The sequence below is a fragment of the Balaenoptera physalus genome (assembly GCF_965194825.1).
Source record: "Balaenoptera physalus genome assembly, chromosome: 11".
Lineage (NCBI taxonomy): Eukaryota > Metazoa > Chordata > Mammalia > Artiodactyla > Balaenopteridae > Balaenoptera > Balaenoptera physalus.
The window spans coordinates 86530937-86553677 of NC_138896.1; the positions used below are offsets into that span (position 1 = coordinate 86530937).

The 22741-nt window shown below is 38.7% G+C and overlaps 1 protein-coding gene across 22 annotated transcripts in view; it reads right to left on the reverse strand.

The window, feature by feature from the left end:
• Nucleotides 1–22741, reverse strand: part of MAGI1 (membrane associated guanylate kinase, WW and PDZ domain containing 1) — a 610830-nt gene that overhangs the window by 229054 nt on the left and 359035 nt on the right. For all 22 annotated transcript variants that reach the window (XM_082412051.1, XM_082412072.1, XM_082412071.1 and 19 more), the window contains exon 2: nt 18948–19064. In XM_082412051.1, the coding sequence (XP_082268177.1) occupies nt 18948–19064 (117 nt within the window). The remainder of the gene's footprint in view (nt 1–18947; nt 19065–22741) is intronic.

The following is a 22741-nucleotide window of genomic DNA, read 5'->3' on the forward strand; positions in this document are numbered from 1 at the left end:
GAGTAAATTTGGGTTAGACAATGACACCAAAAGCACAAGCAACAGAAGGAAAAATAGGTACATTATACTACATCAAAATCAATAAGTTTTGTGCTGAAAACAATATTACCAATAATGTGAAATGACAATCCACAGAATGGGAGAGAATATTTGTAAATCACATACCTGATGAGGGACTTGCATCTAGACTATATAAAGAACCCCTACAACTCAACAACAAAAAGACAAATAACCCAATTAAAAAATGGGCAAAGTACTTGGACAGACATCTCTCCGAAGACAATACACAGGTGGCCAATAAGCAAATGAGAAGTGCAACATCATTACTCATTAGGGAAATGCCAATCAAAACCAAAATGAGATACCACTTCATACTCACTAGGATGGCCATCATTAAAAAGTATTGGTGAGGACCCAGAAACTCTACTCCTAGCTCTATAGCCAAGAGAAATGAAGACATACCTTTACACAAAAACTTGTACATGAATGTTGCTAGCAACATTATTCATAATAGCCCAAAGTGGAAACAAACCAAATGTCCATCAACTAACAAATGAATTAATAAATGCGGTATATCCATACAATAGAATATTACTCAGCAATAAAAAGGAATGAAGTACTGATACATGCTGCAACGTGGATGAACCTTGAAAACATTATGCTAAGTTAAAGAAACCAGACACAAAATGCTACATACTGTATGATTTCATTGATATGAAATGTCCAGAACAGGCAAATTTATAGACAGAGAATAGATTAGTAGTTTCCTGAAGCTATGGGATTCGGGAGGAAATGGAGCATAACTGTTAATGAGTCTAGGATTCTTTTGGAGGGAGAAAAAAACATCTAAAATTAGATTGTGGTGACAGCTGCACAACCTTGTGAATATACTAAAAAACACTGGATTTTTGAGAACGGGGTGAGTTGTATAGTATGTGAATTACATTTCCATAAAGTTGTTTTTAAAATGTAGAAAAAGGGAATAATGAAATTAAGGTAGAATTATAGACAGGTAACTGTAGGCAATAAAGAAAAAAATCAAGAGAAAAAGCTATTTTTATGACAGGACTAATCAAATTGAAAAGCCTTTGGCAAATATGACCCTGGGTTGGGGAGGGTGGGGAGAAATCACAAAAGAAATCAACTTTAGAGCAAAAACGGTGGCATTAAAAATATATGAGATTTATTTTCATGTATAAGAGAATACCATGTACAGCTTTATACCAGTTAATTTCAAAGTCTAGTTAGAATAGATCATTTTTGCGGGCAATAAATTAATGGAACTAGCTCAAGAAGCAGTAGGAATCCTGAGTAGAGCAATGACTAACCAAAATGAAATGAAGTTAAAGAATTATCTCCTTGCCCCCTTTTCCTAGCTTTTATAAGGAAAAAATCATGTCCCAGGCCAGGATGCTTTACAGACAGATTTTACCAAGACTTTCAAAGAAGACTGTGGTACCCTTTATGTTAATCCAAACAGACACACTCTCTCTCTACTATATATTATCCATTTTCTGTGGATTCATATATATATTTATGAATGATTAGAAAAATATCCCAGAGGAATAATTTTAAATGGCAATCTATGGTCACCTTTGGGGAAGACAAATGAAAACAGTATGAGGGTGGGATGGTTAAAGAGGGTATTAAAATTTATTGTGATGCTTTTGTTTTTAATGAAAAAATGGGTATGTATTACTTACATAAGAGAAAAATTAATTTGGAATGAAAAAAATTAAGGTGTTCACTGGAGACTTGGACTAAATTTTCTGTGCCATTGAGTGAACCATGTAGGGTAGATAAGAGGGAAGTATTATTGCCACCGAATGGCAATTTATTCTAATTGTAGGCAAAATCCCTAAGGAACTAAAGCAGTAGCCTGGTAATTTTTATAACACCAAAATTTTCTTAGTTCTAAGATGTCATTAATTATAAGATACATCTATGAATTAACAGCTTTTCAGGAAAAAAGAAAACTACCACATTAAACATCTACATCTATGTTCAACAACAGCCAAATGCAGAAAAAAGTATTGATTTCTTACTTTCTGAGAATCAAGAAATAATGGTGCTAACAGACCAAGGGAGATACTGATAAAAATGAAAAACACTCTTCATATGATAATAATTTAATCTGTGTTGTTTAGATTCTGCAGCCAAGTTCTGTCTGGAAAATGATGTCTAGTTAGATATGGACATAAGTTTATAATGATTATAAGAAGTAACAAATATTCTGGTTATTAAGGAAAATAGTGTTAGGAAGGAAAACAGAACTGTCTCCTTATATCTGATGCTTTTTAAAGTGACCAAAGCGCCTGAATATAATAAGATCAACATGTAAGAGAAGAGTGATATTAGAGTTTCTATTGTTCATGTTTTTTTCATGACTTATGGAAAATAATTACTTTCATATGTCAAAGATAAATGACGTATCACTTAGCTTTGGGTATTTATATACCCAAAGAGATGGGTATTTTCCTTATAATAACCTTTGATTTCCACCATTAAAAATATATATATATCAGCTTGAGATAGTATTTTCCAGCTGGATTTTAACTTGAGCTGCCACGAAAGTGTGAGGAAGAGACCCCTTTATGAAGAAACAACTCCATTGACAATTCTCTGGCTTTTGTAAGTCAACAGGGGGACCAAACAGCAAATGGGAAATAAACAGAATTCCTATGGCTGTAAATTTCAACAAGAAATGGAAATAGGGCAGACATGGAACGTTTACCTTCAAGTGCCACAATTCTAGCATTACTTCTCTTCAAGGTGTGAAAGATGACCGTCTTCTTGAATGGAACACAAATGAGCTTTTTCTACAGGTTTTCCAAGAAAATGCAGAAAAAGCAAGCTTCCAGCTATTACAACCGAAAATGGCTCATGCAATGCAAATATGCGATTTAAGATAGCTAAAGGAGAAGAATGAGCCTGCAATGCACTATCAGAGATCAAAGTTCCAGGAACTTTAGACTTTGATTGCACAAGGGATGCTGTCAAAATTGACTCTTTACATTTGTATGACCATATCTCTCTACAAATGACCTGTCTTACAAGACCACACCCCTCCCTCCTTGAAGCTGTGCAACTTACATTGAACCTACAGTATCATCTTTGTGTCTTTTGACTCCTGCTGCCTTCAGAACACAAATTAGAACTCCCAACAGTATATTTACCATGTGCATGTTAGAACTTGTCACTGTGCTCATATACCAGCCAAATAAGCTTCTGAATACATCTGTCACAATGAGTAAGTAAAGGGGGCATGAAACACAGATTTGATACTCGCCAGGGAGTGTGATGTGAAAGGCAAGTGTGCTTCTTGGGGGCGGGGCACCACTGTAGGGGGTGCTTATCTTCTGGCAGATATGCAAAGACTCAGGGATAGAGAGCGCAAGAGCTGGCAATAAAAGAAAAACTAGCCCATGGGGGCCAACTAGTCCTTTCCACTTGGCCTAGCCTATCCTACCTAGGGTGTGCTGAAGGGCTTTCAGCAGATCAGAGTTAATGAGGAAGAGAGAATGAGTTAAGCCTACAGTATGCACCATTTGAAAGTGCCTATCAGTGGGCCTTATGTTAGTAAATTATTAATTGTCCAACTTGGCCTTGATGGTGGATGAGTCACACAGCAGACTCATCTCAACTGTAACTGCTCTAACGCTAAACGTTGTAGTGGAAGAATTACAGAGACCAAATTCTGCAAGAAAGCCCATTTTTATCCACAACCCAGAGATAAGGTCTAGCAAGTGCTCCTGGTTACATCGAAAGACCCTCTCCTCCTCTGCATCACTCCACTCTGCTCACTAAACAGCTGTCATGGAAATAGAGTGTGCACATCGACTCATCAGATACATGGATATATTTCTGCAGTTTGAGCACCTGTTACCTGCCAGGGCCTCTCTTGGTGCTTCTTATGTATTATGTCACTTAACTCTCACCACAATTCTATTGGGATGATACTATTGTCCCCATTTTATAAATTAGGAAGCCTCAGGGAAGTAATTTATCCGAGATCACAGAGCCAGAGAATGGAGGGGCTGTTTGTCAAACCTACTTCTGTCCACATCCAAAGCCTGTGTTTACTCAGCAGTCACAACCCTGTGCCTCTCAGCGGTCTGAAAGTCTGAAGGAGGCTGCTTTTCCAGGAAGTTCCCTTGAAACCAGGTTCTGGTCACTGCTGATATGGGTGTTCAAGGCGAGTTTCAATAACTGCCTGTGTCCCTAGGATATGTTTCCTATTCTGATTTCTATATATTTTAGGAATATATAATCCATCACAGTAATATGCTTTGGGACGCCCATATCAACTCCAACATACACGAATCTGGTGTACAAGTGGGCATCCTGTGCTGGTTGCTCCCAGAGCAGAGGACTCTTTCCCCCTTTCTGGCCTTCCCACCTCATGCTGCAGCTCACACTACTCCCTGAAACTGCCATTGCCTCTGTCCCTGAAGCAGCTATACACTTGGGCTGGCAACAAGTCTCCTAACAGAAGTGGTCCATTCAGCATCTTCAACACCATCACCACCATCCAATCACGGCTAGCACTATCACCATGACCGTAACCCATCCCAGAATCCTCCAGATGTGAAGTGTTTACAGGAGACCAAGATTGTGCCAGGTCTCCTGACAACCTTTTAAGGAAGGTATTGTTACTCCTATTTTGAAAATGAGGAAAAGAAGTCTCAAGAAGCTGGCCGACAAAGAAGAAAGAGGAAATAAAAGACATGCTTCCCACCACTACCCAGGGCAGGCAGATTTCTTTAATTGGGTCCTACATCTGCATTTTATCTTATTCTCTTCTTTTCAGAAACTCTCTTCTGGTTCTCATTTGTCCCAGTTGCAAGCACAAAATTCTTAGGAGAATAGATACGACTTCTAGTGATCCTTTGTAAGAGATCAGTCACTTTGGCCTATCATGTATTATGCCCATGGCCACTGTCTTTCCTTTTGTACTACTAATATAAAAAAGAAAAGAGGACATTGGGAAAGAGAAAGAAATATATTGAAATATCTTAACGGGCTGCTCATCTGATATTAGAATAGATTTTTTTCTCAATTTAGATACTAGTCACCCACGCCGTCTCTGTGCTTGGAACCACAGCTAGTCATTAACATCCACTTCTTCAAGCCATCCTCACCACAACCTATAAAACAGGTATTATTGGACCCATCCTATAGATGAAGCTCAAAAAGATGAGGCAGCCTGTCCAAGCACCGCTAATACGAAGCAGTCAGGATTAAAACCCAGCTGTTTCTACAAATCAGCAAGAAAAAGACAAACTACCCAATTAAAAAGAAAAATGGGAAAAGATTTCAACAGGTATTTCACACAAAAAAAGTCTCCAAATAGACAATAAACATTTGAAAAGGTGCTCAATACTCTACATCAGAAAAAATGCAAATTCAAATCATAATGAGATACCCACCAGGATGGCAAAACATCGGAAAGGCTGACAATAGCCAATGTTGGTGAGGACGAGGAACAACTGGAACTCTCACGCATGGAGGTACTAGTGCAAATTGGTACAATCACTTTGGAATCTGTTTGGCAATATCTATTGTAGCTGAGCTGCTTATGCCTACATATGCCTACACAGGGAACAAACAATCCTAGGTAGGAAATGAGTGCATACATCCACTTATATAAGAAAGTTCTCAGCAGTAGCTAAAAACTGGAGATAGTTTAAATCAACAGAAGAATGGATAAAGATGGTGGTATATTCATACAATGTAAGACTAGACAGCACAACAACAACAAAAAATCAAACTACTGCTACGTGCAAGCAATGTGGATGAAAAAGAAGTTAGAACAAAATAATACATACTGTATTTATATGAAATTCAAGAACAGGCACAATAATCTAGGGGGGTAAGTCAGAATCATGATTACCTCTGGGAGACAGGAGAAGTGTTCAATGGGAGGAGACACGAGGGAGCCTGCTGGAACGCTCAGTGTTCTATATATTGATCTGGGTAATGGTTACATAGATGAGTGTGCGTGTGTGTGTGTGTGTGTGTGTGTGTGACATGTGGGTGTGCACATGGATGTAAAAATTCATCAAGCTCTGCACTTAAGACTTACGTAACTTATTATATGTATTTTATTTATTTTCTACCTTAACTTTTTTTTTTTTAAAGGTCTCTGTTAGAACCCAAATACACCTAGCTCCTTTAATGGTCATTGAGTGTTGTGCTCTACTGCCAGAGTCTGGAACAAGGCGAAGAAATGGACCAGTCTTTGGTGTAAGGAAAGGAAAAAAAGAGAGAGGGGGTAAGAAATTGAAGGAGGGAAGGACAGTGGGAGGGAGGAAAGAACAGAGGAAAGGAGAAAGGCTGATGTGCCGTGCCAGGCCAGGCCCCTAACACATACAACGTGAATTCAGAAAAAAACAGCAAGAATTATATCAACAAGTTATTTTTGTCAACTACTCCATGTTCCCTAAAGATACCATATTTTTAAGTTGTATCTGACAGTTTGCTTCTCAGTTTGTAAATCATCCATATCTACAGTGAGAAGGTACAAAATTCCCCCAAAGGATCCCAGACGGTGGTGGATTTGCATGGGGTGTCTGATTCTAGCCTAATGAAGGATGCTGAATGCCCACCTTTTAGCAGGTAGCCTATGTGAGGCCCAGATTAAGCAGCAAACCTGAAATTCAACAGAATCTATATTAGCCACAAATATTCCACTGGGGCAAAAACATGTAGATTCTCAGACTTATTTACAGTCACGCACCAAACCATCAGAACTCACGCCAAATTTCAGTTCATCTGTTGGTTTTATAGGACGTCTCATTTTCAAGTCATGTATCTAGGGAATATTTTATCTACAACATAGGCAACATGTTTTTCAAATTTCCACTGAAATAGATGTGCTTTCCCCGCCCCCATATCACTAATTAAATGATGTTGACACTGTGCAAAACCATTTAGAGATGGAAATAAGGAATGTGCATCCCTCAAATCAGTTGATGATGAAAACTAAAAATACAGAAGTTGTAACTTCTGACAATCCTGTAAGGTCTGTTTGTAACAGCCTTATCTTATGAGACAGGAAAGGAGAGAAATGTCAACTTCATTTATGTACAGCAACTACAATTAGAAAGACAAAGTAATAAATCTTTCAAGCTCGCTTACCTTGAATATGACTTCATTTCTAGTATAACCAAATTCTGTCTCACTTTTCAAAGCAAAGCACTTAAGAGGATAGTATGGCCTCACTTCTAATAGGGAGGTCAGGAGAGGAGAGAAGTCCCAACTAGAAATGTGGCAACCTCCAAAGAAATGGTCCAAGGAATTAAATGTTTTCCTTCAGGAGTGTGAGAAATACAATGAGAAGGCTGAGCCCTGGTACAAATGCGGTTCTGGTAGGGCCCATCTTGCTGCTTAGATAGTCCTTGGATCACTGTTACTTACCCTACTTTGGCTTCTTCCATTAACAGGCAACTGAACCTGGATCTGAAAGAGCCAAACCTTGGTCCAAAGAGTCATCTCGTAGCATCCCATACCTACTGAGGTTGCCGAGGAAGGGAAGGGGCAAGAAGATCTTTGACCCAGGTCTCCTATTCATGAAAAGCCTTAAATTTAGACTTTTGTTATGGTAAAATAAAGTTATGTCTACAGTTACAAAGATACAGTAAAAGGAATGATAAGTATTTGAACTTGGGGTCTATTATCAGACTATACTGCCTTTAGAGTACCTTCAGTTAATGTTTCATACATCTTGCAATTGATGAACAGCACAATTATACTGCATTGCTATGTGTATGTTAAAAGTATTAATTAACTGCAAACGTTAAAACTATGTCCTATCTTTTGCTGTAGCACTGGTTTTTGTTGTTGTTGTTGTTTTTAAATATGTCAGAAGACTCAAAAACATAAGTGGTCTATTCTTGAGGGGTCCTAAGGAGAGAGCACTGTGCAAAGGATTACATTATCTTCGGACTGGGCCTGGGATATTAAGATGCTTAATGAGTCTATTATACCCCTAATAAAGACTCCTTTTTAAAGAGGAATTAAGCCTAGAGATGTTAAATAGAGTCATTTGCCCATGGTTACATGAGTAGATGTTTCCTGATTCTCCCTAGGAAAGAGGTTCCCCTGCTTTTCCTTTTGTCTCTCTTTTTTATTTCACTTCCTAGTCACACTGATTCACTGGTCTCAAGACTGAGCTTGGTGCCTGTGCTTGTAAGTCATATAGTCCTGGGCTTACCCGACTGTGGGATTTACCTTACTCTCTTCTAGCTGCCTCTTGTTTGTTATAGTGGTTGCCTGCTATACTATAAACTGCCCGAGAGCAGGAAAGGTAACCAGTTTACCCCTAAATGCTGAGCCTCTATCACTGTGACCTGCTCATAGTGGTATTCAAGATGTGTTTGTTAAATGGACAGATAAATGGAATAAATGGAGAATGGCTGGGTGAGTAGATGGATCAACTGATTGAAGGAAGGGTAAACGAAAGAAATAACACTTAGTACCCCAAAAGATCCAATTCTAGTATGTCTCAAACCTTTAATTAGCTGAATTAAGAATGGAGAGATCTCGTAACTGGACTGGATTAGGCTTCTGGTGTTCAAGGATCCAGTGGATATCATCCTCATTGGAGTAAGGTACCACTTCACCGTGACTGAGATGAATACCTCCCAAATGAATGGCAATTTGGCTCTACCTTTCAGGCCAGCTAAGTATCTACTACTGGAACTCAGCCACTGCATAAAACCAGGCAGTCAGGGTGCTGTCCACCACCAAGGGCACCATTCACATACATTACCAACTGAATAGTGCCCCCTGGATTTGTATAATGTGGTGGCTCTGATGGGATCTAAGACTAAGATGAAATTATTTTCAAAAGCATAACAAAAGGTATCTCCTCCCCTCCCCAGAAAAGGAGTATGTTTAATTACTGATTCTTTTTCCTTTTTTTAAAAAAATGTTCTCTAGAACTATAAATAATAGGCAATATGAGCCACTGGCTAAGAGGGAAATTTCTAGAACAAGACAACACAGCTCTACCACATATTCGCTGTGACATCTTGAGCAAGTTATTTAATCTTTTTGTTCCTCGGTTTCCCTGAATGTGGAGAGTAATAGCACATACCTTCAGGACCATTGTGAGGATTAAATGAGTTATTACACTAATATAGAATAAAACCTAGCATACGGCAAGTGCTCAATGTATGTTAACAATTCTAATGATGATTATTATACTCTTATATTAATCTAGAATCCCATTAGCAGATATTTAGGATCCATTTAAAATAATTGTTCCTGGGACTTCCCTGGCAGTCCGGTGGTTAAGACTCCACACTCCCAATGTAGGGGACATGGGTTCGATCTAACATCCCGCATGCCGGGCGGCGTGGCCAAAAACAAAACAAAACAAAAAAAAGTGTTCCTAATTTATTTTCTAAGATGTATTTAGTAGGTGTATATGTATCTATACACACAGATGTACACATACATAGTCTGAGCAAAGAAAATGTGGTGGTTACTAGTGGTAGCTTTAGTATCCATGTTGAGTGCCTGAGCTCCAGTCCCATTCCACAATTTTAAGACAAGTCGTTAATCTTACTAAGCCTCAGTTTCCTCATCTGTAAATGAAAATAATAACAATTACAGTATTAAACGAGAAACCATAATTAAAACACTTAGCATGTACTTGGTATTCCATAGGTGTTAGATTTTTGTTTTAATATACGCACGATGTCTTTCAGGCTAGTCCTGCTATAGTTTAACAGACAACATCTATCAAAGTACTAACAAAATCTCAATTCTAGGCTAAAAACACATTAATATTAATAAGGGGGAAAAATAAAAACATAACATTCACATAAAATCCCCCTTTCCCAAAACTATACTGTTTGCTTTTTAAAAAAATTTTTGGTATGGGTTTACTTTTGAAACACTTTATTTGGAAATAATTTCAAATTTACAGAAAGTTGCAAGAATAAGAATAGTACAAATTTTTAACCATTTTTAATGTTTTATAGCCATTTGAGAGTAAGTTGCATTCACCGTGGCCCTTTATCCCTAAATACATTAGAGTGTATTTCCTCAAAATAGAGATGTATAATTAGTTCATTTCAATGCAAGACGAAAAAATGTCATTGAGTGGTTAATAAGTCTACTTTATTCATATTATGGTTGAACTAACAAAACTGACATTTTCTTGTTGTTTAAATTTAAGGTAATCATTTTGGGTAACTCATTTCATATGGAGTTTAGGTAAGCCCATCAGAGCATAACTGGTAAAGTGTTCTTACTTGGATCTCAGCATAAATGCACATTATCCATTAGAGAAGCCAGACATTTTATTTGTACGTAGTTTTATTAAACACATTTGATACAAGATTTCTTTAAAAATGTATTGCATTTCACTCTCTTGACTTAAATAATTCTTACTAAATCTAAAATTACTAGAATTAAAAACTCTTCTTAAAATAAATAATAGATGGTAAGGATACTATGAAACCTCCCTGTCCCTACATAAATTGCTGTGGAAATTGCTCTATAATTGCAACAAATCTTGACGAAAAATGTCAGCTAAAACTATAAAGCAATTTAATGAATTAACATGGCTGCCAAATAGATATATTAGTATCCTACACCCAGCCAAGGACTAATCCGTATGTTATTAAGAGAAGACTCTTTTTCAAATTCAATACATTAATTTAAAAAATGGTCTTTAAGCTGACTGAACCCAGAGATATGAACCAAGAGCATGGACTCTCGGGGGAGGTGAGAACTGGGTTTGAATCTGGGTTCCATCATTATTAAACTTTTCACCTTGAACAACCCGCTTATAAGCTCCTCACACCTCAACTGCCACGCTCCTAATACAGGGACGATAACCTTATGCCTCTCAGAGTCTGGTGAAGGTTAAAAGAAACAAAACTTGTAAATCACTGAGCACAGTACCTGGTACATATAGTAAGCACTCGATTAATGACAGATGTTATTAAGCAATAAGGTTGGTCTAACATATTTTCATAAGAAGATTATAAATTACATCAACTCTGATTAAACTTAAATCTAAACTCCTATGGCTTTGCCTCATTCTACACCCCTGAGAACCTCAGAATGAAGAACACCAGCCAAACCATGTTTATGTGAGTGTATTAGCAGACACATATAAATCAAGTCCACTGTAATGAGCTTTTAAGTTCATAGTTTTTCTTTCCTTTTTTTTTTTCCAATATGACTCCATCCACTCAGCAAATATACAATAGCAATTAGGGTTAACAACATATAATAAGAAATACAAAGAAAAAAGAACATTGGGAGATCAGCTGATGCTGGGAATATGCGGAGAATGTGCTATTTCAAGCATGCCTATTATTGGCTAAATGAGCCAATTATTAATCTTCACTATGTTCTCACCTAGCATCTACTGTTGGGTTGTTACTCAAGAAATGTTGGAAAATCATTTTTTTAACTTAGCTTGCCCCCCCCCAAAAGAACTATATAAATCATAAAAATCATAAAAAGGAGAATCATGTACATAAGGCCCAAAGTCTAAAGAGAACTTGAAAGAAAAAAGGGAGAATTCTGGACTTGAGGAGTCGTGTTAGAAAGGGGAGGGAAAGGGCGTACAGAAAAAAGAAGACTGGTCTACATAGAGGACGTTTGGGAATTCCCTGGCAGCCCAATGGTTAGGACTCGGCACTTTCACTGCAGAGGGCATGGGTTCAATCCCCCGTCAGGGAACTGAGATCCCGCAACCTGTGCAGCGCGGCCAAAAACAAAACAAAACAAAATAAAACAAAAAACATATACATAGAGAACCTTTAAATAGAGGACCTATGAAGTGCCATGATCACTGCTGGGGGATTAGGTACCTCAGAAACATCAATACAGGTAATGAGACAACAGAGTCCCAGAAAACCCAAGTCAACAACGCTGGTGAGGCGTAGAGCCTGCCAGCCGCTCCAGTCTGCCATACCAGAAAGCCAGCACATCTGATGATCTAGCCCCAAGGAGAAGAGAAAATGTTCAAATCAGGAATGTCCAAGTCCTTCTCAAGAACTCACTGATGGGGTAACTCTCTCCTCCCTTGGTGAGAAGTAAGAATAGATTCCACACTAATGGTTTCAATGTTCCCTAAGGGGCACTACAGAAATGAGAAGTGGTGTGCTCCTGGCATTTATCAGATGGTTGTTATCAGAATAACAAAGGATCGTCCTGCTTCGCTCGTGATCTTTCCATGCCCCAGCAGACATTCAAGTGGATGAAAATTTGTTAATGGTTATCTGAGCCCAAACTCTAACTCCAGATCACATCTAAACAAAAAGGTTTTTTTTCTAATCCCATTATTTTTTTAAGAATTTAAATATATTTTATTATATTTAGCCTCATTTGCTGTTGGTTTTTTTTTTGGCTGCATTGGGCCTTTGTTGCTGCGCACAGGCTTTCTCTAGTTGTGGCAAGCGGGGGCTACTCTTCCTTGCGGTGCATGGGCTTCTCACTGCGGTGGCTTCTCTTGCTGCGGAGCACGAGCTCTAGGCACGTGGGTTTCAGTAGCTGTGGCACGTGGGCTCAGTAGTTGTGGCACACGGGCTTAGTTGCTCCGCAGCATGTGGGATCTTCGAGACCAGGGATCGAACCTAGGTCCCCTGCACTGCAGGTGGATTCTTAACCACTGTGCCACCACGGAAGTGCTCCCATTAGTTTTTAATTTGGCACAAAACTCCTTGCCTAGACTATTGCGTTACTTTCTCAGCTTATACTTGGTGGAACAGGAAACTAGGTCTGAGAAGTGAAACAGCAAGCAGAGGGGGAAAGCCCTTTGACATAGACAATCTTGTGTTTAAAATGTTTTCTATGTATTAAGCACTGTGTTAAGCACTAGAAAAAGTACAAAACCAAGTCAAAACCATAAGAATTCATCCCTACCTATGAATCTGCCTTGTTGCCAGAACATCCCATCTCATAGGGTCGTTCTAGCAGCGCCACATTTAAAGTTATCTGTTAAAATATATGTATTATGTAGGATAGAGAACCCTACCATAATATGAACCATTCACTTCTTTATTCTAGTTCTTGGCATCTTAGAGGACAGCCAATGGGAAACCAACGTAGAAGAACTAAGACTTGATGGAGAAGGAAGGAAAGGTCAGGTGTAGGCAGTAAGGGTGGGTAAGAGGAATCTCCAGACCACAGACTGGCTAGGGGCACATGGGAAAATACAGTACTGATGGGTAAAAGGGAAGGGGAGAGAAAGAGTTGAGAACTGATGGAGAAGGGATGAGGACATACACTCTTATTATGGGCAACAAACATTTGCGACTGAATAGAAAAGGGGGAGGGTTTAAGAGTCCAGTGAGTTTGAGTTCAGATCTTTAATAGTCTGTGTGGCCTCCATGAGGCCAGAGTGAGAGATGACCTATGTACAAGCATCATGGCAGGGTACGTGGCACACAGTAGGAGTCTAAACCCTGGACAGCCGTTATTATTACTAGTCAGAGTTCTGCAACAAGGCTAGGCTTGGTAAAGACTAAAGTGATCCTTTAATATTAGACAGCACTTAACTCTGCTAAGAGGACAAGGGCAATAGCCACAGTGAGAAAGTTTCCAGTGACTTTCATCTGATCAGTCCTGGGGATGCTTACAGAACTGTCCACTTCATGTATGACAACCTGAAGCCTTCCACTCAGGTCAAACACAACCTGAACACAGAGATGCACATTCTACGAAAGAAGCAATGTTCCAACACCCAGTTCTTTATCCTGGCCTCTTGCTGATATACTGGTTTAGTTCATATCATCAGCTCTAATTGTAGAATGAGTTGGTTCTAGGCAAGCAGTACTGGGAACGGCTATGGTTAAGAGAAACTAACACATTCAAATAATACCAAAGGTAATTTATGGTCCTGACATCACAGTCACCTTCAAAAATAATAAACAATGCCAACTGTTGGTTAGCAAACGCTAACATGCCCGTTAGAATATCGCACTTCTACAAATAAAGACCAGGATCACCCATGTTTACTGCATCAGATTTAAATGGTCTTGGAGATCAAACACGTTTAATCCCTTTGTAAACTCCTTTAAGTCAATGATCAGTGTCTCTTCCACAGATTATAATGGTCTCGGTATTAGGGAGAGCATTGATCAACAACGTGTTAACCTACAGAACAAAACTGACTTATCCTTTCCTCTTTCAGATGACCTCTGCTTGAAAAGAAAGATGCGTTCCATCGCTGTTGAGCCCAGAGAAGGGAGAAGGAACAGGAGGGGTTTGGTTCAGTATTCCGGAGCCCCAGGACTCCTGGATGAGCTGCATCTCGTTTTGACAGCAGCAGTAGAGTAAATGAAAAGCCCTGTCAGGTAATGCATTTATCTTCATGGGCAAAGCAGCCGTTCCAAAGCAAGAATCTCAGATGTTGTCACATCAGCTAGGACAAGAAGTCATAAAGCAGGACCGCTATCAGTGCAGGAGGTACAGCGATACCTAGACTGTAATTAGGAGGAGCTGTGAATGGGCACTCTAGTTCCAAGCTCACTGGGAGCCTTGATTTTTTTCCTCTGGGTTGGGATTCCCAGCCAAGTAATCAGTGTGGTCCTCATCAGCCATTTCAGAGCTCAAGCCTCTGAGCTGCCCTTTATTCTGAGAGCTTTATGGAAAGAGCAGCTCTGCTGTTTCTCCCAAATGTTATGTAATCAAGAAAAAACAATAAAACAAGAAAAACAAAAAGTGTCTTTATCCATTTCTTCATCTGATCATTCACTCAACAGATATTTATCCCATGGTCTAGGCACTAAGCTAGGTGTGGGCTAGTCACTGAGGTAGATCCAGTCCCTGACCTCAGAAAAGTTAGATTCTAACAGGACAGACAGACACGCAGCAGGCGTGTATGCGGTGGAAGGGGGTCACAGGGGGCGCTGTGGGAGCAGTGAGGAAGGCAATAGGCCAATCTATGGAGGCCTTCGTGGAGGAAGTGGCCTCTAGGCTAAAGCTTACAAGAAGGCTATGAACTGGTTAGATGGAAAGATGGAGAGATAAGAGGTAATAATTTATACCCAGTTACAAGAAGATACCAGGTGTATTTGAGCAATGGACGAAGTTTGTATGACTAAAGAATTGAGGGGGAGCGGGTTGGGAATATAATCAGAATTTGAGGGGGCGGGAGACAGGAATAGTATCCAGATGATTCTGAGAAATGAGAGAAGTGAGCAACACTGATGACGTTTTCATGCATTTCAAATCCATTTCTCTTAAGGTGGTTTTTCATGTGTATACCAAAAAAGATCTAATGAAAAATAAGATAAACTGAGATATCCCAAGAGAACCCTGTAGTGATTTTTTTAAAAGTTGAATAATCATTAGGCAGTTATTAAAATTCTATTGTACACACCAGTGAAATATGTGAAAATCACAGAGAAGATACTTATTTGTAAGATATGGTGCCTTAACTAGCCCCCACCCCCAAGACATAAAACCCCATGATTTTGAACAGCTAAAACTAAAAATTCAGCAATGAGAATTTTTTTTTCTTTTTTCTTTCACTCTCAATAGCCCATGGTATACTGATCTTATCACATTACTGTCGATTATACCCAGTAAGGAGTTAGAGAGAGAACTGATTAAACCCTAACCATGCTGTTTGCTGTGTGATTCTAAGCAAGCTATATACTTCTCTGAGCCTCTGTTTCCTCCAATGGACCCATCTCTTAGGGCTGCTGTCAGGACTTGGTGAGACAATGCTGGAGGTGGTATTTCTGGTTCCATTTTACTGAAGAGTAAAAAAAGACTCAGAGAGGTTACATGACTCACACCAGGCCAGCCAGCTACAGAACAGCCCTCAGATTTCACACCAGGGCTGACTCATTCTGCATCTAGTTCTTTTTTTTTTTTTTTTTTTTGCCATAAATTTTTGGGGGTGGTGATTTTCAATGATAATATAATTAAATTTTAACTACGCTGACATTTTTCACACCATGGGAATAATCAAAGTTTTTGAATCAAAGCAAAATAAAAGAGGAGTGGAGAATAATAATAACTATAGCAAAAATAGCATTGGATGAACACTTTGAGTGGTGAATGGTGTGATATATGAATTATATCTCAATAAAGCCAATTTAAAAAAATAGCACTGTATTGAGAAGTGAGTAATGTGGCATTTAGAACTGGTAAGATTTTAAGGAAGTTACATCTGTTACTTCACTTTCTTACCTGTAAAAGAGGGATGGTATTACCTGCATTGTCTTTGCCAAAGAATTAGGATAAAATGGAATTCTGAACGGCAAAATCCATCATGGTGCCCAGAGGCTCTACTACACTATGATGACACTAAAACAAACTTGAGAACAAACAGGTTTTATTTGTTAATTTCGAATGACATGTGAGCCTCCTAAAATGTACAGGAAGTGTACCCGAGCTCGCAAGCACCTGTTCATGAGATCATCCCTTCTCAAAAGACTGAAGTCACTGAACTATTGGCAGCAGGAAGTTCTGGAAAATACAGATTACAGGAGCTCATTTCCCTGTGGCACAGTTACAGTATCACTGGGAGGATCGATGCTCCAATCAAGGGCTTCCTAATCCACAAGCACAACAGCTTGGTACAGAGTTCTGCTCTACCAGTCACACGGGCCAAAGAATCAAAATAAACACAAATGTGGCCCCAGTAATCCAAGCCCATAACTGAATCCCAAGTCGTTCCTGGTCTACTCATGTTCAAAGACACACACACTGTGCCAGACTCAGAAACGGACCTCTTCCTGAACTTCCTTCCTGTTTTATGCAGGAAATATAAAATGAAATGTTACTTGTTTTCTCTTTAGTAGGAAGACCCTTTCCTCATTCTCAGTTCCTGATTTACTGGTTTCATAGAAATGAAACATCAATACCAACGGCATTATACAAGCAAAGACAAAACATGATTTTCCACTGTTTTAAAAGGCTGAGGTCATTTTTGCCCCAATTCCTACACAGTGGTAAGCTTAAAATCAAGCCATTTAGCTCACAGTCAGGTCCAATAAATCAGTGGCAAAAATAAATGGAAAAGCTTGCCAAAATGTAACCATAGTAACACCACAGATGCGTCAAGAAATGATGTGCTCATTTGCTTCATTCCCCATTTCTTAAATTGGAATCTGAGTAGGGGAAAAATTACACAGAGAACAATCATGATTCTGCAATTACTGAATTCTGCAAAACTGCATCCAATCTGCTGTACTAGAACTTCAGAGGCAGCTATGGTCGAGCTACAAAAATAGCCCTGGATGGCTTAAGAGTTCCAAAGCCCTGGATCTGCGATTTAACAGTTACTTGGTCGTCCTGTGTCTCTGTTTCCTCACCTGTAAAATGGGTATTAAAAACCCCAACCTCAAAGGAATATTCTAAGAGTAAAACTGGGCAGTATATCAGAGATGAGGCAATGACCTGAGGCCCTGATCAGGTCTTGTTTTTTAGCCTTGTTTTTATTGGCTTATCTTCGTGTCTTGGTTTCTTTCTTTATTTCTATAAAAAAATAGACAGATAATCCCTGCCTCATTCATGAGATTGACATTAGGAATTATTATTACTAATCCAAGTGTACGGAATTATTATTAGGATATTATTAGAATTATAGTTTTCAATTCTAATGATGCAAAATTAAAAGAACTGAGGGCCAGAGATTCACATTAATACATTATCATGTTTTCTCTGTGAAATGCAGCTCTGCCACTCAGCAGAAAGAAGCAACCTTGGGGCACTGCCCCAAGTTACCTGTAGTCAACTTCTTTTCCTCTTGGAGCCTCGGTTTTATTAATAAGTGAAGTGGAAGGCAGGGCTGTTCTAAAATCTGATCACTAAAGTTCCCCATCTAGACTTCCATTCTAAGTCCTTGCAGATCCATGGTATGCCTGAAATCAGTCCTATTCATTATTTTGCAGTAGTAGGAGGAAACATTATCACTCTAGGACATCACTAGCAAAATATTATTTTTTTAAAGAAAGTCATTCACAGCAAACAAATCACAGCCATAAGCAGGGTACCTTGAAATTCAAATTATTCCTCCTTGTTTTTGTTGATTAAAAAAAATATTTCTAAAAAACTGTCAAAATTTGAAGGACTGGGTAATAGAGAGGAGAAAAGAAAACTCCCAAGCAATAAAATCAGAATCATTCTTTCTTCTTCTTTTGAAAGAAAGCAAGAAACTGTATGTCTTCCCAGAATTCCCACCTCATAATGAGCTGTACAGCAATGTAGTTTGGTAGAGCATGGCAATACCTCATGACCACTGAGCTGCCAATTCATCTACCCCATAGGCTGATTCCCTCCTCCCTTCCTTCTTCCCTTTCTTCCTTCCATGCCACAAAATCCCTGATTTCATAGTCCCCACGTTTTATGTCTTGCTTTCTCAGATTTGGTCTGATCTAATGGGTCTGGGGCTTTGGGTTTTTTAATCTGTGGAAACCATTTCTTCAAAGAAAATCATATGTGAAATCATGATTTATGAATCTGATAAAGGTGGGGAGGAAGAGAGAGTCCACTGAGGCATTCCCTTCGCTGAGAGGCTATTAGAGTCCCATGGATCTCCTCAGAGGTCAGTATGAAGACCTCTGGCCTGGTCCACCCCATTAACGACAATCATGGTTAACATTTACGAGGCTTACACCACGCCCATACTGTACACAAATGCATTGACGAGCATCTGACTTTGACTTCCTAACAGTTCCGTGAAGTTAGTAGGAGTGAGATGTCCTTTTCACTGTTGTGAAAACTGGACCTTACAAAGGATAAATAATTTGCCCAGCATTCTCAAGCCAGAACTTGAAAACCGAGTGATTTACCTGGCGCAGTACTGTATGTCCCATTGTCAATCATGACTCCCTGGACTTACGGAGTCACTACGTGAGCAAACTGCCAAGTGTCCCAGATCCAGCTGTTGAGCTCTTATTTCTCCCCTCAACTTTTCACGCACCCACCCAGCAGTAAGACGCCCCAAACTGGCTACTTACAAGGCACAGCATGGCGGTAAAGGTTATCTCTTATGGTCTGCTGGAGCTCGTGATCAGGCGACCCTTTCTGGAACCGCTGATTGAGAAAATGTCGCAGGTCCTTGTTCAGCTTTCCTCCTACAGGAAATATATAAAACAGAATGCATCAACCATCGGGGCTGCCTAGAGACTGAGCAGCCTGAGAGCTGTGTGAGGGAAAGCCACGCAAAGCCATTCTAGTCCGCCACCCTCAGTCATCAAGAAGATTTACTTTAGGTTGTCCTCTGCAGAGGAAAAAGCAAGCAAGAATGTAATAAAGATAAAACAGCATTGATACAGCATTAATTTGGAGGTCCCAGTTCACATAACACTAGGAGGCTCAAATAACAAAGAACTGAAATGAGGCTATTACATTTAAAATATGTGTCGTAGACACTTGCAGACACTATTAGATGGAGTGGATGGCTGAAACCTTAAAGAGGGCAATCTAGCAATAGCTGACAAATTACAAAATGTTCTTTGACCAGGGATCCAATTGGAATAAATTTACCCTATGGGTATATTTGCAAAAGTCTGCCCAAATCTCCAGTATTGTTTATTGCAGCATTTTTATAACAGCAAATAAATAAAAATAATCACCAAAAACCTGGAAACAACCACCAGGGATCAACTAAGTAAAGCACAGTTCATCCACATAATAACTACACTGCGAAAGCTAGATCTTCATGTGCTGGTACTGCACGAAAATATGTAGAATTGTACCTACTACCTGACCACTTTTGTGTGAGAAGAATAAAGAAAAGGAGAGACCATGTATTAATGGAAGGAATCATCAGAAAGTTTTAACAATCGCTTCCTTTAGCGAGAAGGACTTGAGTTTGGGAAATAAAGGAAGAGACATCATTCTTCATCACATAGACAGATACAGATATATACATGTTACTTTTCTGTATTGAGTTATAAACACTGAACACATAATTTTTTCAAATTTTGTTGTTGTTTAAGCAGTAGTTACGTGGGCTGGTCTATGTGTTTATTTCTTTTTAATTCTCTACAGTTAACAGAATAAAACAAAAGCTAAAAAAAAGTATATTGTTACAAAAATGTATCATAGAAAAGAGAAGGTAACCAAACTTTTTTTTTTTAATTATAAACACAAATTATAGTCTACAGGATCAGCAGAAGGCTTATAGATCAACCTCGCTAACATTCATTCTTAATGGAGAAAACTGCTTCAGTGACAGCTAAAAATAACAAGGCTAAGACTGTCCTTCCATTTTTTGACAAGATAAAAATTAGGTAAGAGCATTTCTAGCATTAGAGAAACAATGCAGCAAGGCAGTATCCATGTGAACCACAAAATTCACAGCTTCAGATGATAATTTTCCCATGGTCAAAAAGAGCAAGTCATGAGGATGACAGTGATGGTTCAGAAGATTCTATGATCTATGCAGGGGAGGAAACTACTAATCTTTATTTTAGTATCATGTTCAAAACCAGATTCCCTGCTTTAGCTGATCATTTTCGAATAGACTAATGAAACCCAATTTGACCCTTTTGAGTTGTAGTACATGTAAGGCTTCAACTGGCCAAAATGAAAATTCATACGTCAATCTCAGGTCGTTCAATAAACATTTAATTAGTCATCAAATATTTATTAAATGAAGAAGACACACACACACCCCACTTCCCACCCCTCCTTAAAATAGGCACAAGGTTTGAATAGACAGTTCATAAAATATATATATATATATATATATATATATATGATTGTCCATTAAGCACATGAAAAGATATTCAATTTCACTACTTATCAGAAAAGGGCAAATTAACACCACAATGAGATCCCAGCACCTACCTGACAGAATGGCAAAATCAAAATCAAGCCTGAGCAAGACTGTGAAACAACAGGAACTCTTTTTATACTGCTAGTGGGTGTATACAACGTTTCATTCCCTTGGGAAAACAATTTGACAGTATCTTATAAAGTTAAACCTTCACTAACCAAATGACCCAACAATTCCACTATTGTTTATGCAAGAGAAATGAAAACAAGTACACGCACTCGGACGCGCATGCGTGCGCACAACTTACAGATGAATCGTCACAGCAACTTTATTCATTATAGAATAGCCCCAAATTGGAAACAACCCAAACGTCCATCAACAGGTGAATGGATAAGCAAACTGTACTATATTCAAATAGGATGCAGCACAAAAATTGAAAAGAACAAACCACTAACACATACAGTAATACTGATGAATCTCAAACACATAATGCTGAGCAGAAGAAGCTAGACACAAAAGAGAACATACTGTATGATTCCATTTCTATAGAAAGCTTCAGAACAGGCTCAACTATAGTGACAGAAAGCAGTCCAGCAGTTACCTGGGGCTGAGGGTAGGCAGAGACTGACACACAAGGGAATAAGATCTATGGAGTGTATCTATGTCAGTTTCCTGGCTTTGCAACTGTACTGTAGTTATGTAAGAATGTTACCACTGGAAGAAACAGGGTGAAGGGTACACAGGAAGTCTGAACTATTTTTTTACAACTTCCTGAGAGTCAACAGTGATTTCAAGAAAAAACTTCTTTGAAAGGAGGAATCACAAGGAAACTTGGGAGGGTGGGTGATTCCAATACAGTAAATATCAATTGTGGTTGTAGTAACACAGGGTTATACATTTATCAAAACTTATGGAACTGTAACTGTTAATGCACAGGCATTAAAGTGGCACATATGTTCCTCATGGCCAGGAGTTTAATGACTGTGTTATCCCCTCTCATTGATTGTGGGAAGCACCTATGACTTGCTTTTAATCAATAGAATTATGTAAAGATGATGGGATATATGAGATTACGTACACTTGTTTTCCAGTTGCTGGGTTTAAAGAAACCCGCTGTGAATCTTATAGCTACGAGAAAACATATTTAAGATACTCCAAATTCTTTTGAAGTAAAGAAATATAACATAGTGACAGCCTCAAATGACTCCATATTCAAAATGTCATTCTTCTTTCTCCAGAACACTCAAAAGCGTTCAATGAGCATCTACATTTGGGGTTCTTAATGATGGTATTCCAGTGCATTATTGAACATGTGCATTTAGTGATACATAAATGGCTATAAAATTCACTAAGCCTGTGAAATGTGACTGCAAGCAAATTCCAACTTTGTTTCATCTGGAAAATCAACTTTAGCCAATTTCTCAATTGACAATAATAATGGATTTTGAAGTATGTATTCTAAGAGTCTAGCAAGGACTACTTCTTTTGCCAAGTAGTTAACTCCTTTCTCAGCTTGTGGAAGCCAGTAGTAGCATGTGTATCAGTTATATTTGATTTATTCTATTTTGTTGTTTTTTTAGTAACAGCATATATCCTGGTACATAGTTTTTATATGATGTTCAAAAACTTTCAAGAGAGTTGGGAAAAAAAAACAACTAACGGAACTGTATATATAAATGTGTGCATTTTATAGTGTGTAAATTACACTTCATAAAATCAATTTCAAAAGTTTAAACTATACATTATTATTGAATGACTCTGTGGTAGTCACTGTTGTAAATGCTTAGTTTTCAACTTCCCATTAGAGAAACAAACTGAAAGAAGAGTGGAGTAAATCTTGGTGGTTAAAACAGACAGGCCCGCGTGTAAATCCTGGTTCTACTATTTATTAGCTGGTGAACCCAAGTGCCTTGCTTAATCTCTGAACCTCACTTTTCTCATGTGTAAAAACAGAGCTCTGATGTAACAGTAGCTCTGCTACAAGCCTGTTGTGAGGATTAAATGAGATTCAGACACTGCTTAGCAGAG